At 41.5% G+C, this 17521-nt stretch overlaps 1 protein-coding gene across 2 annotated transcripts in view; it reads left to right on the top strand.

Annotated features, from left to right (window-relative positions):
* PAX3 (paired box 3) overlaps positions 1 to 17521 on the top strand; it is a 103553-nt gene that overhangs the window by 65803 nt on the left and 20229 nt on the right. For both annotated transcript variants that reach the window (XM_042244303.2, XM_015093551.4), the window contains exons 5-7: positions 5148 to 5353; positions 14831 to 14996; positions 16378 to 16592. In XM_042244303.2, coding sequence (XP_042100237.1) covers positions 5148 to 5353; positions 14831 to 14996; positions 16378 to 16592 — 587 coding nt within the window. The remainder of the gene's footprint in view (positions 1 to 5147; positions 5354 to 14830; positions 14997 to 16377; positions 16593 to 17521) is intronic.

The raw sequence follows: 17521 nt of genomic DNA, 5'->3' as shown, positions 1-17521 counted from the left end.
CCAATGAAATCAGAGGAAGGGACAGCCATCTGAGTTTTAATAAGTTTATCCAGTGGTTCTCATGCTCCAGAGGTTTGAGAACCACTGCCCTACAATTTGGAGAAGGAAATGGCAACCCACTCCAGTGTTCTTGCCTGGAGAATCCCAGGGACGGGGGAGCCTGGTAGGCTGCTGTCTATGGGACTGCACAGAGTCGGACACGACTGAAGCGACTTAGCAGCAGCAGCGGCCCTACAATTATGCACAAATTATTCTTCTTCTAATTTGGTTCACATTTATTAAAGGTAGACACGTGTAAGTTGTACTGGGTGCTTTTTAAGTTTAGCACGCAGTGCACAACATATTTTTTAGCAAGTTGATGTTTGTTGTTCAGTTGCTAAGTTGAGTCTGACTCTTTGCGACCCCATGGACTGCGGCATGCAGTCAGCATGTTAATACTCCTGTAAAATATTCCCATACTTAAAGAAAGTCTATGTTTCTTTCTTTCAGTTAATGTGAAAATATCCTAAAATAAGATTTATATTAAATTAAACCATTTTATATTAAATTAGATAACATAATTGAAAAACCAAGCATAATGGCTAACATTATGTTGGCCAGCATTATAGTACAGCATTATATAATTACCTTTTGCTTTTATATACCAGAATTGGTTTTCTTTAATTTGTCATATATATTATTGATTTACTTTCTTAATTTCACAGTATTTGAGTGTGAATAAAATGTAGAAGTATTAAAATAAAAGAAAGCTTAGAATTATATTTATCAGTTCTTTTGTATGGGTACTGTTTTGGGGCAAATTATAGCTTCTTCTAAAGTTGAATGAAATTTAAAATTTCCATGGGGCAGAATTAAGTTTTGAGCTCAAGAGAAAAGAAAATTGGTATTGTAGGAGATAGTACATTTTAAGATCGCTTCTAGCGCCCCTTGCATTTCCCCAGGTCCTCTGGCCTGAGGGGGCAAATGAATTACCTTGACATTGTGTATGTCTACTCAGTCACGTCCAGCTGTTTGCAAGTCCATGAACTGTAGCCCACCAGGCTGCTCTGTCCATGGGATTTTCCAGTCTAGAATACTGGAGTGGGTTGCGATTTCCTTCTCCAGGGAGTCTTCCTGACCCAGGGATCAAATCCACATCTTTTTCATCTCCTGCACTGGCAGGTGGATTCTTTACCACTGTGCCACCTGGAAAGCCCATTAGTAATCTACAATTTTCTGGCTGGCAGCAAACATAGGCCCTTTCCCCAGAGGATCCCCCAGTTGTTTGGGGCATTTTCTGAGTGCATTTGGATATGTTCAGGAGCACGGTGGCTCCAGCTCCTGCGCTGTGCTCAGAGTTTATGGCCTGACAGCCCCCTGACGGCCTCTGCCACTGCCCTGAGGCCCAGGACTCTGAAAGAGGACTGCTCTCCTACTGAGAACCGCTCTGTGATGCGTCCTCAAACTGCAGAACCTGCTGTTGGCCAACAGGTGCTCGGTTACTGTTACATGTCACACACACCAAATTGCATCACGAATACGAATTTATACTTAATTTCCCAGCTCCTGCTCCTCTTTCTTAGGCATCTGCATACTCAGTTTGGAAGGTCTTCCCTGAACATGCTCATACACAGACAAATTCAAGCTTTGGTGGAGGGGGCTGCAGCAAGGCTGGCTTCAGGGCCATGTGACCTATTCAGTCACCCAGGGCCCCCTGTGCAGAGAGGGGCCCTGTGCTTAGTTTTATGCTCTGTTGTTGCCATCTTGAAATTCACGATTAACTTTTGAACATCGGAGAAGGCAATGGCACCCCACTCCAGTACTCTTGCCTGGAAAATCCCATGGGCGGAGGAGCCTGGTGGGCTACAGTCCATGGGGTCGTGAAGAGTTGGACACGACTGAGCGACTTCACTTTCACTTTTCACTTTCATGCACTGGAGAAGGAAATGGCAACCCACTCCAGTGTTATTGCCAGGAGAATCCCAGGGACCGGGGAGCCTGGTGGGCTGCTGTCTATGGGGTCGCACAGAGTCGGACACGACTGATGTGACTTTAGGGTCCTGCATTTTCATTTTTGCACTGGATTCCTCAAGTTAGAGTACTGGTATCACTCTATTTTTTTAAATTTTTTAAACTTGGCTGGTGGATTGTTTACTGGTTTATCCACTAAGTCTCTCAGTCATATTCGACTTTTTGCGACCCCGTGGGCAGTATAGGCTGCCAGGCTCCTCTGTCCATGGGGTTCTCCAGGCAAGAATACTGGACTGGGTTGCCGTTCCCTTCTCCAGGGGATCTTCCTGACCCAGGGATAGAACCCATCCTCTGCACTACAGGCAGATTCTTTACTGTCAGTTTATGCCTCAAATTAGGCAGCTGTTCTGAGCAGTTGCCTATCCATTAGCAGAGATCCAGATTCTGAATCTCTGTTTAGAAACAATTCACTAGACTATGCCTGTTTCTTCCTGCGTCTGTTCTTGAGACTTACATTAAGAATATCTAAACTCCCCTTAAAGCATTTCTTAATATCTGGTAATGAGATAGTAAATTTAACATGGTTTTTCTTATAAGGAGTGGTCGGTTCAGTTCAGTTCAGTCACTCAGTTGTGTCCGACTCTTTGCGACCCCATGAACTGCAGCACACCAGGCCTCCCTGTCCATCACCAACTCCTGGAGTCTACCCAAACACATGTCCATCGAGTCGGGGATGCCATCCAGCCATCTCATCCTCTGGCGTCCCCTTCTCCTCCTGCCTTCAATCTTTCCCAGCATCAGGGTCTTTTCAAATGAGTCAGCTCTTTGCATGAGGTGGCCAAAGTATTGAAGTTTCAGCTTCAATATCAGTCCTTCCAATGAACACCCAGGACTGATCTCCTTTAGGATGGACTGGTTGCATCTCCTTGCAGTCCAAGGGACTCTCAAGAGTCTTCTCCAACACCACAGTTCAAAAGCATCAATTCCTTGGCACTCAGCTTTCTTTGTAGTCCAACTCTCACATCCATACATGACCACAGGAAAAACCATAGCCTTGACTAGATGGACCTTTGTTGGCAAAGTAATGTCTCTGCTTTTGAATATGCTGTCTAGGTTGGTCATAACTTTCCTTCCAAGGAGTAAGTGTCTTTCAGTTTCATGGCTGCAATCACCATCTGCAGTGATTTTGGAGCCCCCCAAAATAAAGTCTGACACTGTTTCCAATGTTTCCCCATCTATTTGCCATGAAGTGATGGGACCAGATGCCATGATATTCGTTTTCTGAATGTTGAACTTTAGGCCAACTTTTTCACTCTCCTCTTTCATCTTCATCAAGAGGATCTTTAGTTCTTCTTCATTTTCTGTCATAAGGGTGGTGTCATCTGCATATCTGAAGTTATTGATATTTCTCCTGGCAATCTTGATTCCAGCTTGTGCTTCCTCCAGTCCAGCGTTTCTCATGATGTACTTACTCTGCATATAAGTTAAATAAACAGGGTGACAATATACAGCCTTGACGTACTCCTTTTCCTATTTGGAACCAGTCTGTTTTTCCATGTCCAGTCCTAACTCTTGCTTCCTGACCTGCATACAGATTTCTCAGGAGGCAGGTCAGGTGATCTGGTATTCCCACCTCTTTCAGAATTTTTCACAGTTTATTGTGATCCACACAGTCAAAGGCTTTGGCATAGTCAATAAAGCAGAAATAGATGTTTTTTCTGGAACTCTCTTGCTTTCTCGATAATCCAGCAGATGTTGGCAATTTGATCTCTGGTTCCTCTGCCTTTTCTAAAACCAGCTTGAACATCTGGAAGTTCATAGTTCACATATTGCTAAAGCCTGGCTTGGAGAATTTTAAGCATTACTTTACTAGTGTGTGAGATGAGTGTAATTGTGTGGTAGTTTGAGCATTCTTTGGCATTGCCTTTCTTTGGGATTGGAATGAAAACTAACCTTTTCCAGTCCTGTGGCCACTGCTGAGTTTTCCAAATGTGCTGGCATATTGAGTGCAGCACTTTCACAGCATCATCTTTCAGAATTTGAAATAGCTTAACTGGAATTCCATCACCTCCACTAGCTTTGTTCACAGTGATGCTTTCTAAGGCCCACTTGACTTTACATTCCAGGATGTCTGGCTCTAGGTGAGTGATCACACCATCATGATTATCTGGGTCATGAAGATCTTTTTTGTACAGTTCTTCTGTGTAATCTTGCCACCTCTTCTTAATATCTTCTTATGTTAGGTCCCTATGATTTCTGTCCTTTATTGAGCCCGTCTTTGCATAAAATATTCCCTTGGTATCTCTAATTTTCTTGAAGACAGCTCTAGTCTTTCCCATTCTGTTCTTTTCCTCTATTTGCATTGATCTCTGAGGAAGGCTTTCTTATCTCTTCTTGCTATTCTTTGGAACTGTGCATTCAGATGGATATATCTTTCCTTTTCCCCTTTGCTTTTTGCTTCCCTTCTTTTCACAGCTATTTGTAAGGCCTCCTCAGACAGCGATTTTTCTTTTTTATATTTCTTTTTCTTGGGGATGGTCTTGATTCCTGTCTCCTATACAATGTCAACAAGACTGGTACAGTCCACAAATTTATAAGATTCTTATGGTAGTTTACTGTTATTGCCTTTTTAGATACAAAGTCAGTTTTGGAATATTTATTTTTAAAAATCACTCTTTGACAAATTTTCTCCTGGTCTAAAAGCTGGTGAAAATTTATCAGGAACCAAATTAAATGTGATTCATACTGGACAAGAACCAAGTATCCATTAAATGCTAAGGCTGAGGGGCAGAAAAAATGGAGGCAGCCTCTCCTTGCTTTTTAAGAGCTTGTAATGCACTTAGAATGACAGATGCAGAGAGCAATTATTTCTGCCTGGGGGAGCCTGGAGATGGGGTTGGAAAAGAGATTAAATACTTTTTAATGTACTTCTGCAAGGAGGGGCTTGGTGTCCATGGATTGACTTTGGCAGTGTACTTTAGGATTTGAGTCATTATATTTTGGTCATACTTCCCCCCGCCCCCCACCCATGTTTTGGCCCCAGCAAGTGGCTTTCAGGATCTCAGTTGCCTGACCAGGGATCAAACCTGGGCCCTGGCAGTAACAGTCCAGAATCCTAACCATTAGGCTAGCAGGGAACTCCATCGACTTGTTTGTTGACACACATTAGATCACCTCTTTTCTCCTGTGCTTTTTAGCCTCGGCACCCCAATCAGATGAAGGCTCTGACATCGACTCTGAACCAGACTTGCCCCTCAAGAGGAAACAGCGCCGGAGCCGCACCACCTTCACAGCAGAACAGCTTGAAGAACTGGAGCGGGCTTTTGAGAGAACCCACTATCCTGATATTTACACCAGGGAGGAACTGGCCCAGAGGGCAAAGCTTACGGAGGCCCGAGTACAGGTACCAATGTCCCAACATCCCGTGCTGCGTAAACCCAGATAGGGAGCAAGAGCATCTTCCTCTCTAAGGTGTACTTCAAACCAAGAAAGTAACTATGTTAGGAATGGTCCTTCATTGTGAATGGTAGCCTCTCACATTCTGAAGTTCTCCCTTTCTGATTTCTTTCCTTTACATTTTGCCTTGTCATGATAACAATATCATGATCTCTTTTTTCTTTTTATTTGCACTTGTGTGGTCCAACCACCTCCCACCACTGCTCCTCCCCCCCTCCCCCCGCCTCTGCCCCCTCACCCGCCCCTGCCCCTTTCCTCAAGGTATGTCTGTGGGATACAGCAACATTTTACTATGCTAACCAGTAAGTCAGAAAATGTTCTTTTTCCTCTTACTAGTTCGGTAAGTCCAGTTATTGATATGATGGCTATATTTGGCTTTTCTGTCACATTGTTTGATATGAGTATTTTATATGCATTGATTTAAAACTGTGACCTATTTAATTAGCTTTCCTTCTATTCTTAGTATATTTTGTATTTATGAAAATGTATGTTCTTATTTTAGACTTTGGTCGTCATTACGAGGAGAATGTGTTAATAATCGTATCAGATGTAATACAGAGAAGAATGTCAATTCATGTTACTCACGCATCATTTCAGATATCCTTGTTATGTACCAGGGAATGCATAGATTTGGAGGGTGGTACATGGACGACAACGAAGTTTTGAGTGGTTGTTGTGTGGGCACTGTGCTAAATGCTTTGTGTGGATTAATTCATTTACTTATCATTAAGACCCTAGGTTGGTACTATGAATATCCCCAATTTATAGATGAGGAAACAGACTCAGAGCATTGAAGTAACTACCCAAAGTCATGTAGCTAGTAAGTGATCACGGTAATTGGATCCCATATATTTCTTCTCTGTAGCCATTTAGTCATGAAGAAGTGCAAAGTTGTATAAGGTAAAATCCTTTTCTTTAAGTCTAGAAGCTTTTCAAGTAACTGTATTATTTTAAGAACGTGTAAAATTACCTTTTCAACTTAGAAGTGTTCTGAACCCTGGAGAAAGGCTACTTTGGTGTAATTTGTTTCTATTGGGTGATCAAGTAATATTTCATTATGAATGATGAACAGTCTCCCCAAGGGAGAAAAGCACTGCTGGAAAGATTACAAGTGCTTCAGGGTGTCCTGGAATTCTTTACTGGCCCAGGAGTTAAAGTCACCTTATCCGGAAATGTCATGTTATTCCCAGATACTTGACTTTCATAGTCAGAGTGAGACTGAGGACTCAGCAGCGAACTTGGCAGTTGATGTGATCTCTAGATTGATTGACACCTTCCCCTATGCATCTAACTATCTCTCCCATCACAGATTGTTCTGGAATAGCCTCTTTTATAGTCTGCAGAGCCAAGTCAGATTGCTTTTCTCAGCTTGACTTTCTATCTGATCATCACAGTGCTGGAAAGTCAAGGAACACCAAGAAGAATGAGGAGAAATTTCTCAAGGAACTAGTGTTTAATGGGGTAATAAAAACACACAAATAATTTGAAAGCAAAGCTGATATGATAAGTATATTAGAGATGAAGTGCAGTGAGAGCTGAGAGGAGGAAAGGTGTGAGATCTTGTTGGGGTAAAAAAGGGGGGCTCATGAAGAAGGGAGGGTTCAGATGGACTTCTGGGTCTAGATAGATATTCAATGGGCAGGGCAGGTGGGAGAGCATTTTGGTAACACAGAATAATGAGCAGAAGCACAGAGGGCTGGACGCACACAAGTTACATGTCAGATGAACTTTCATTTTCACTCTAGTCATGTTGAAGAAACAGTGAATAGTTCAGTTTGGTTAAATAGAGGGAGTGGTAGCGTGGCAGGAAGGAAGCTGATTGGAAATCTGTTTGCTTTCTTTGTATTCTTGCTGTTTTTGTTCAGTCACTGAGTCTTGTCTGACTCTTTGCAACCCCATGAACTACAGCATGCCAGTTCTTCTCTAGCTCCTGGAGTTTGCTCAAATTCACGTTCATTGAATCAGAGATGCCATCCAACCATTTCATCCTCTGTCGCCCCCTTCTCCTCTTGCCTTCAATTTTTCCCAGCATCAGGGTCATTTCTTAGTGCTTATTTTTTGGTACTTAGGAAATGTGCATTCTTAACTTCAGTTATCATTCTGGGCAGAATATGATCCTATCAGACATAACATATAGAGAGGTGTGTCAATTCTTGTTATACACTCACCACTTCAGGGATCCTTGTTATGTACCAGGCACTCTGTGGACTGTAGGGGTGGTCCATAAAAAATAGTGAAATTTTGAGTGCTTACATACATTTTGTGGAGAGCTTGGGTTTCAGGCAAGGCAGCTAAACTTAATGCAAAGGGCATTGAAGGTGGTGGGCATGAAACAGATCAGCGGTAGTGGGAATGGAAAGGAGAGAACTGCTCTGAAAGGTGGAATGTAGGCATCTGATTGTGTGAGCTGGAGGTACATGCAGCGAAGAGTCCCAGATATGCTGAGATTTATAGCACAAATGTTTTACAGCTGGACCTATTCAATCCCTGTATTTAATACATTGGGATATAGTGCTCCTTCCCAGAAATGACCACTTCTAACCACAAACTGGGCTTCCCTGGTGGCTCAGATGGTAAAGAATCTGCCTGCTATACAGGAGACCTGAATTCGATTCCTGGGTTGGGAAGATCCCCTGGAGAAAGGAATGGTAACCCACTCCAGTACTCTTGCCTGGAGAATCCCATGGACAGAGGAGCCTGGCAGATTACAGTACATGGTGTCTCAAAGAGTCATATACGACTGAATGACTAACACTTTTTCAGCCACAAATCATGATGTATGTATATATCACATATTATTTATAGTAACATATACTCATGTATCATATTTATATAGCATATATAATGTATGATCATAATATATTATTTATAGTAACATATACAGTATATATATTATAATTATAAAACAATGCTATATGTATTATTTATATCAAATCTGCTTGCTTTTATTATAGTTCTGTGATCACCCAGTTTAAATGTGAAGTTGAGGTCCATTCATTCTTCCTTTCTTTTGGCAAACCTTTATTGAGTGCCCTGGTCCCTATCTCCCTAGGCTGGCCAAGCCCACATACTGGGTCTGCCCTTAAGACAGACTGGAGATCAGTTCTGAACTCAGAGTCAAAAAATAAACTTTGGATTTAAAGAAATCAAACAAAGAGAGTGATAGAAAACTGAGAAGAGTGTTCCCTGTTTCTCTGTCTGCTTGTTGCATTCTCCAAAGACAAGTACGTGGGGACAGAATTCATCTCAACCGCATGCAGCTTGTACAGCGCCGGACACTCGCATCTGGTTCAGGAAATGTGGAGGAGAGCAAGAATGGCTCATTAACTTCCAGAGGACAGGGGATCAAACCAATAAAGAGTGGTTCATATTTTTCTGTACAGTGACCCCCTCTCCAAAGCAGGGCCCTCATTAACCTAACAGCTGTCCTAATGTGGCTTTAACCCGGTGACTCTTTACATTCCTTATGGTTTCATTAGTTCCCTTGAGACGCATCATGTCTTGCACCACAGCTATGATCTACAGCCTAACAAATTCCCTACAACACCCGGCATATGGATCTTTTACTTAACCCAGCAGGAAAAAGAAGGGAGTAGTTAATCACTGATTAAAATGCCAGAACAAAATCCTTTAGTTTTTAGAAGGATCTGGGAAAGCAGTAGCAGCGTCAGTTCAGGTTGAGTGATAGCCAGAGAGTGTGTTAGTTTAATTTGGGGCACCTGGGAAAACCCAATACCAAAAAAAAAAACAACAAAAAAACCCCAAATGTGTCTACATTCCCCTCCCTCCATGGAAGAAAATTTCTAAGCTCTTGTGGATAAAGATGAGATTAAAGCTTTAATAACGTAGACCTTTGTCAGTATTTGAAAAAAATTTGTTTGAACAATAACTATGTTATGTTTATCAGGGCTGAATCTGAGGACACAATCTAAGAATTACTGTACAGCAAAGGCCTAATTCGCTTAATTCATCTCCCTGGTAGCTGTTATTATGAAAATAATGGCAAAAACTACAATTTTGTAAGAAATGACTTGCAAACACTTATGATGTGTAAAAGTTTTAGTAAATATTCCATCCAAGAACTGTACGAAGCAGGCAAGTATTCTTGCCACCCAGGTAATGGAAGACAGGAAAGGAAGCTGCTTGTGGAAAAAAGGATTTAACTAGGAGTCAGAAGATGTGGGTTTTGGTCTCAGCTTTATCCAAAGGGTTTTGTCGAGCAAGTCACTTAATTTTGCTCTAATCCTACCGGGCTTCATTTTCTTAAATTTTATTTTTAAAATATGGGATTTGGATCAGATGGCCTTAGGCTGGGTCCATGAATGACTGGGATAATCATGAATGGACTTCAGGAGACCTGGGAAACTTGACATTTGTACACAGGTGTTCTGCTTTTGCCTGTGTGTGTGTGCACACAAGTGTGAGGTAGGGAGAGGGCCGCTAGCTTTCCTCATATTCTTACAAATTACCACCCCTTGATCATTTCATTAATTAAAAGCCCCTAAGATGCATGGTCTCTCAGGACCCTTCTAACACTGATAATTTGGGATTCTCATGGAAGCCCAGTGATGGTTTAAAGCCATCTAACAGATCTTTGTAGTTCAGAAGTTAAGATAGGTATGAAATATTTGGCCCTGAACTCCATAAGGAAGCAAAAATGCGGTCATCCTACCATTCTCTGCCACAGTTTGCTCTTGTGATGTATAAAGTTGTGTATGCCCTCATGTGTGATATTCACGGCAGCATGGCATTTCTTCTTGTCAGCCTGGACCGTCCTCTCCCCAACCTGCTCTCTACATGGTGGTCAAGGCTGGGTAGCAGCTGTGGTAGGAGGGCTGGGCGGGTGGAGTGTGAGTAAGAAGTTCCAGGGAACAAGCAGATTGTCAGGACACTGAATTTACCTACTTGGAAAGTACTGTAATTGACACTTTAGTATCACCTCTGGTAGTTAAAGAAACATTTTGTAATCTTGTTGTAAATTCTAAGGGTTAACCATTACACTCTCTTCCCATTTTTCAAACTGTATTTGAAATAACCCATCTGGAATAATGTAGGTTAGATTGCTTTTGAGGACCACACCAAAAATGTGAACCAGTAATTTATTGAGAGCAAAATTAGGCTTACACCATGGGACAATTAGCACTAATCCATGAAACTTGGAAACAATTTGGACCTAAGCCTCCGTTCAAGCCAGACTGGCTTTCAATTATTTGAGGTGTTATTTGGGCACTTTCCTGCTTGCTCAGGGGCATGAAAGGCTTTGGCTATAGACAGAACTCAGAAAACAAAGGCTTTAATTTTTGTATTTCTCAATGTGACATTTTTACTTAATAACTAACATTTACTGAACACACTTTTTTTTTTACAGTATTCTTTTACAAGCTTTGTTTATATTGTCTCATTTAATTGTTCATGTTGTCTCATTTAATCCTGTGAAGGAGTTTTTTTTTTTCTCCCATTTAGTAGATGAGAAAACAGAGGCCCACAGATGTTAAGCAAATTTTTCAAGGTTACAGAGGTAGTGAGGGACAGGAAAAGCTGGGATTCAACTCTTGCCTGCATTGGTCCCATGTGAATGTAAAGGATGACTGTATTTTTTAAAATACTGAGTTTTTATCCAGCTTTTATTGCTGAGAACAAATTGGTCACTTATTTTATTCAGGAAGAGGAAAATTTATAAAAACCTATTCTTTTGTGATTATCTTTTCCCCCTAGTTATTGTGATATAATAGTAATCTTTCAATCAATTTCAATTTTGCTTCAAAAAAAGCATCGGATGTTATGTTACTCCAGAATGGACCTGAAGATCATTTCCAAAAGCATGAAGAGAGACGTACAAGCATGGAAAGATTCAGGGAGCAGGTGAAACTGAACCAGGCTGCAGTTCATCAAACGAAATAAAAACTTGCTTCAAGGGAAGGTTCTGATGTTGTGTGATATTGCACAGACAATTATAAACAACTGTGCCTGATAGTAGTTATCCACTGGTATATGCCTCCTGCCCCACTTTCTTACTATGCGAAATGTGATGTGGAAGGCCAGGTAATGCTGGGGAGAGTGAAATCACACTGAATTAGAGATTGTAAAGTGACATTTAACAGGAAGGTAGCAGACTCTGAGATGGAAAAGACTGAAGGCAAAAGGAGATGAGGGCAGCGGAGTATGAGATTGTTAGATAGCATCACCAACTTAATGCACATAAATTTGAGCAAACCCTGGCAGATAGTGAAGGACAGAGGAGCCTGGCAGGCTACAGTCCATGGGGTCGCAGAGTCAGACATGACTTACTGGCTAAACAACAACAAGCACAAGCTGACTTTGTAAACTTGTTCCTTCTGCCCTACTGGCTAAGAAATTGGTGGAACCCTCATACTCTCCTCTAGAACCTCAAAGGCCAGATTGTTGCTATTGTTACTCTTTTCAAAACAGAAAAGTTTCTAGTCATTGTAAAAACCAAATCATAAATACCTTCTACCGATTTTGGGACTTCCCTGGTGGCTCAGGTGGTAAAGAATCTCCCTGCAATGCTGGAGACCTAGGTTCAATCCCTGGGTTGGGAAGATCCCCTGGAGAAGGGAATGGCAACCCACTCCAGTATTCTTGCCTGGAGAATTCCATGGACAGAGCACCCTGGTGTTCTATAGTCCATGGGGTTGCAAAGAGTCAGACATGACTGAGCGACTCACACTTTCACTTTCCACCCATTTTAAGTGATTTTTTCAGTCCTATGCACTTGCACGTGTCATTCAGTAGATTATTCCTTGATTGTCTGTTAGGAATTAGGTGATAGAATATTGGAAGGGTTAGGTAGAACTTCTGAGTGCTGGGGAATGTCTTTCAGTCGCAGATGGGGTAATAACAGCACCCCAGAATCATTGTGCTTCGCTTGGGTACTTAAAATGAAGGTGATTTCAAGGGCACCTTTTTCCTATAAAAAATAGATGTGTGTTTTATGAGTTTCAAAGCCTAAAGAAGGCAAGGACCATTTCCCAGTTTGCAACTTCAGTGTATTTTTACTTCAGTTCTGCTTCTGGCAGTTTCAGCTGCTTCTTGGAGATGCAGAGGCTGCCAGGGGCAAGATGATAGAAAACTCTAGTTAACTGAGTTAACCAGAGACAGGCAGCTCAGTCCTCAAGAAGCCCTGGTTCTCTCAGAAATAGCCCTCTGGATTTATTTAGCCTGAATTTAAACAACATTTAAATTCCTTCCTTTGGGAAACTCTTAAACCTCCTGTTAAAGGTTTGTTTTTCAGTAAAGATTTGCTTTCCAACTATTCCCTGTCTTTTACAGTAGTTATAATATATACTGTATGGTAAATATAAGAACTTATAAATCCACCTCCTGGTGGGTTTATTCCATGTCATCAGTGTTTACTTGTATCGTTGTGGAAAAATGAAACAAAGCAAAACTACCTTGTACACCTAGCCTTTGGGTTTATCTTTTGAAGGGATTTGTAGAAAGTCATGATGTTCCTTCTAATTTATTATCTGAATGAAGACATTTTTTATTTAAAAAATTGGGTTATGGAGGAGTTACCATGATCATAAATCAAAAGTAGGTTGGGATTGATGGAGTAACCAGGCCGAGCCCACCCACTGGATAAATCAAATTTGGTTTACTTATCTAAAGGTTACAGCAGGAAGTTGGCACAGAGAGATTGGAGACATGCTCTGATAATGTCAGAAGGGCAAGCTTCTGAGATCTTCATAATGAATCTCACCAGTAGGTTTTGTGACAGTAAGTCTGAATGAGTGAAGTCACATCGTAACTTTTGGAAATTCAACTTTCCTCCCTGCCTAGGCAGCTGAAGATGCATTTCACATGGGTTGGTCAAGATAAGGGTGAGGACCCTTCACTTGAGCCAGGTGTGCCTCATTGATCTTGAGGTTATATACTATGAAATATGACCACGGTGCATGGGATAGTACCGTACACTCAGGCATGAACACAAGCCTCATTCCTTACCCTCAGCCTCCTCAGGCTAACCAGCTTGTTCCAAACACTTCCCTGAAAACAGGTTTTTTGCCCTGATGCCTCTGGGAGTCATGGTAACAGACACTTAGACTTTCAGTGAGAAAACACAATTGATCCAGAACCGAAATTGAATGCCGTTCCTGGTTCTATTATCCCAGGTGGCAATTTATTAAGTTAAGTAAAACTCTAATTCAATTATGTATCAACTTGAGAAAATATTGACTTACCTTCTTTTCCTGTGGGATACTTAAGGAGTATTAAATGTTAGTGTTCTGAGGAAGTTCAAACAGTTTTCCCTACTAGTATCTTGCAGCATGGGTAGAGAAGACCAGACTCCTTTTCAGACAGATGCTTGAGTGAATAGCAAAAGTTTAAGCAGATGCCTTGGTAAAATGTTTATTAAACTGGGCTTTCTTGTTTAAGAAAGGACGGAGGGAGACATTCCTCTCTCCACTCTTTTAAAAATTTTGTGACATAAAATTTAGAATTAAGTTTTTTAAGTGTTAACTTTGTTCTGTGGGGAAATCAAGTCATCTTTTCTTAAGCATGCTGGTCTCTTGTATCATCTCTTCCATCTGGACTGACCGCTTTTTGAAATCATATTCAAACTTAAAATGAGTTGACATTCTGTCTCTTATCTAAAGTTTTCCTGATTCTCTGCATTTCCAAAATGGAACTTCTACTTCTAGTGAGCAATTAGTTTGGTGACCTTGACCACTCTGTGAATTCCTTGAAGAAAAGACAGTAAGCTCCTTGAGCTCAGGGATCCTATCTTATCTACTCCTTTTTTCCTCTGATAAAAAGATAGGTGCTTACAGCTGTTATGGAAAGAAATAATAAAACAAACTCATTTTGTAAGGGATCTTCATAGATAAAATGCTTTCTTTCCTTGAAGTACCTCTTCAACATTAATTTCTATTAAGATCAGTATAATGTCTCACATTTTGGAAGAGATGGTAAAAAATAGCTCCACTTATCCTTCTGGTCAATTTTATAAGACTCTCTAGGAGCTGTGCACATAATGTCCATAGAAATACAGACACATTGATAAGACTATGAAATACAAGGGTTAGTGCAGTAGGCAAGGCCAAATTAGGACACATGTCATGGAGGGGGCCATAGAGACTCCTGGATCCCCCCTGAAGTGCTGTAGTACATGATGGTGGGAGGGTGCCAGTGGCACCTCTGCTCAGCCATCCCTCCCCATAGTCACCCCAGAGTTCATGTGGGGGCTCTTGCCAGACCTTGAAAAGCCCTTGAAGTCCCTCTACTGACCCCTGACATCTAACTTTCCTTTCTCCCCTGACAATGCAAGCCAGAAGGTAGAGGACTCTTGTGTCTGTTTGCCCTTTCAGTAAGGGGCCTTTAATCTGTTTTAGCATGAAAAATTCATTAAGAATGTACTATTATTTCATCAGTGAAATTCTCAAATTTTAAATTAAATCCATAGGTCTGGTTTAGCAACCGCCGTGCAAGATGGAGGAAGCAGGCTGGGGCCAATCAACTGATGGCTTTCAACCATCTCATTCCGGGGGGATTCCCTCCCACAGCCATGCCGACCCTGCCAACGTACCAGCTGTCAGAGACCTCTTACCAGCCCACAGCTATTCCACAAGGTATGGAGGAAGGCAGTCAAGGGGTTAAAATGTAATTCCCAGTCTTGTTCCCTGCTGCTTGCTTTATATGGTGAAATCTTCTGTGATGTCCCTGTGGCTGTCTGTATGTTTGTTACATTATATCGGGCTGTCCTGAAAGTACCTGTCACCTTTCAGAAACATAGTTTGTTCTATGACATGTCTGAATCTCTCTAGTTAAACTGTGTTGTAATATAATATTGTTTCAGGATTTTAAAACAAAACCAAACAATGAACCAAAACAATCTCCCAAAATAAGCACGCAATTGGCTTCTCCTTTGTTAAAACCTCTACCTTTGTACTCTAGTCTGCAATTAACTGAAGTTCTGATGGCTCCTCACTGGGGTAGGAATTGAGAGTAGGTAAACAGAGAAGGCAATGGTGCCCCACTCCAGTACTCTTGCCTGGAAAAATCCCATGGATGGAGGAGCCTGGTAGGCTGCAGTCCATAGGGTCGCTAAGAGTCGGACATGACTGAGTGACTTCACTTTCACTTTTCACTTTCATGCATTGGAGAAGGAAATGGCAACCCACTCCAGTGTTCTTGCCTGGAGAATCCCAGGGACAGGGGAGCCTGGTGGGCTGCCATCTATGGGGTCTCACAGAGTCGGACACGACTGAAGCGACTTAGCAGCAGCAGCAGCAAACTTTGATAAAGTCCTTCTATATTAGAGCATGGGCTTTCCAGGTGGCTCAGTGCTAAAGAATCTGCCTGCCATGTAGGAGACGTGGGTTCGATCCCTGGGTTAGGAAGATCCCCTGGAGAAGGAAGTGGCAACCCACTCCAGTATTCTTGCCTGGGAAATCCCATGGACAGAGGAGCCTGGCAGGCTACAGTCCACAGGGTTGCAAAGAGTCAGACACAGCTTAGCAACAGCAAAAAAGTGTTACTGCATAGAGGTGAACGGGATAAATAAGAAGACTAAATTATTTTGGATTACAAAAGATAGCATTGTGGGCATTTTAAACTATATTATCACACTAATATTTAGGTGTTTTGGAAGTTTATTTGATAAGAAATTTAAGATGCAATTCTTACTTGGTTAATCTTTATGTTGGTTAGTAACATTCACTACTAATACAGGTTTGTTCTTACTGTTAAAGTGATTTCTGAATTTCTATTCTGGTTAAGTGTTCCTTGAAAGTATATAAATAAACTATGTACTTGTACATATGTGCGGAAGAGATGTGGCTCTATTTGTTAGGAGTGGTTTTGTACTTACATATCAAGAAGTACAGTATGAAATTTACATTTATTTTACCAGTGGATATACTGATGGGTCAGTGACTACGAACTTTTGCACTGAACCTTCTCTGCCAGCCTTCAAAGGAGATTTATGGCTGATAACCTTCTTCCTTGCAGCCGTGTCGGACCCCAGCAGCACCGTCCACAGACCTCAGCCGCTTCCTCCGAGCACTGTACACCAAAGCACTCTTCCTTCCAACCCGGACAGCAGCTCTGCCTACTGTCTCCCCAGCACCAGGCATGGATTTTCCAGCTATACAGACAGCTTTGTGCCTCCATCCGGGCCCTCCAACCCCATGAACCCCGCCATTGGCAATGGCCTTTCACCTCAGGTCAGTTCCCTGTTTCCAGACAGGCGAGTTGCTGTATACCAGAACCAAATAGTCAATTCCCTGAGGCAGTCATATAATGAATTGCCAAATTTAAACCATAATGTATTCTTTATACAAGCCACATGATTTCAGTTTTCTGGTTTCCTTTCTCTCCACCCTTCTTATGGCCTGTATCAAAAGTTAGAGCTTAGACTTAAAATTCAAGCCACTTTTATCATAATCAGGGAGATTTTCTGTTTATACTTAGTTGTCAAGGTGTCATCTGCTCAACACGTAGTAGTTCTGGGTTTTGGGTAAGAAGTTCACACATATTTTTTAAAATGGTATTTGGTCAGCTGATAGGGTTGTGAGCAAGAATGCTTAATAAGAAAACACCACAGCTTTTCTATAATTTTCAGAGAGAAGGTTAACAAGTTATGTGGAGAATGACCCATCTGATGGCTGCAGAACTCTGGGATAAATGAGTTATAAATGCAAAATATAGGAGAATTTCTGCTCCTTGGGAATATATAGAAATTTGAATGTTGTAATTGTTTTTCTAATTTGCATTGGACTATGAGCTTTTCTTGAGAGATTATATTAATAAATTGCCTTGATAATTGCATGTCAGAGGGTTGGTTAAATTTCCTACATGTGGCATCTGTCTGGGGTTGACATTATTAGCAGTTGTTTAAATACAGATCACTTGATTTTATTAGAGAGCACTTGGCCCAGGTGGCGAGGAGAGCTGCCCACTAAATTTGGAGAAATGTCACGAAGGGGTTGCAATCTATAATTGCAATCAAGAATCTCTTCAGGGCTGAGAGTGAGAGTTTTAACAGCTTTATCTTTTCTTAACCCCCCTTTTCCTCTTGGTGGTTAGAAAAACAGAGAGAAGCTCAGAATGACACAAATGAAAAGTGAAAAGACAATTATACTCAATTACACAC

This window comes from Ovis aries, chromosome 2, assembly GCF_016772045.2.
Source record: "Ovis aries strain OAR_USU_Benz2616 breed Rambouillet chromosome 2, ARS-UI_Ramb_v3.0, whole genome shotgun sequence".
NCBI lineage: Eukaryota > Metazoa > Chordata > Mammalia > Artiodactyla > Bovidae > Ovis > Ovis aries.
Note: the sequence above shows the minus strand (reverse complement) of the source record. Positions and strands in the feature narration are given on the sequence as shown.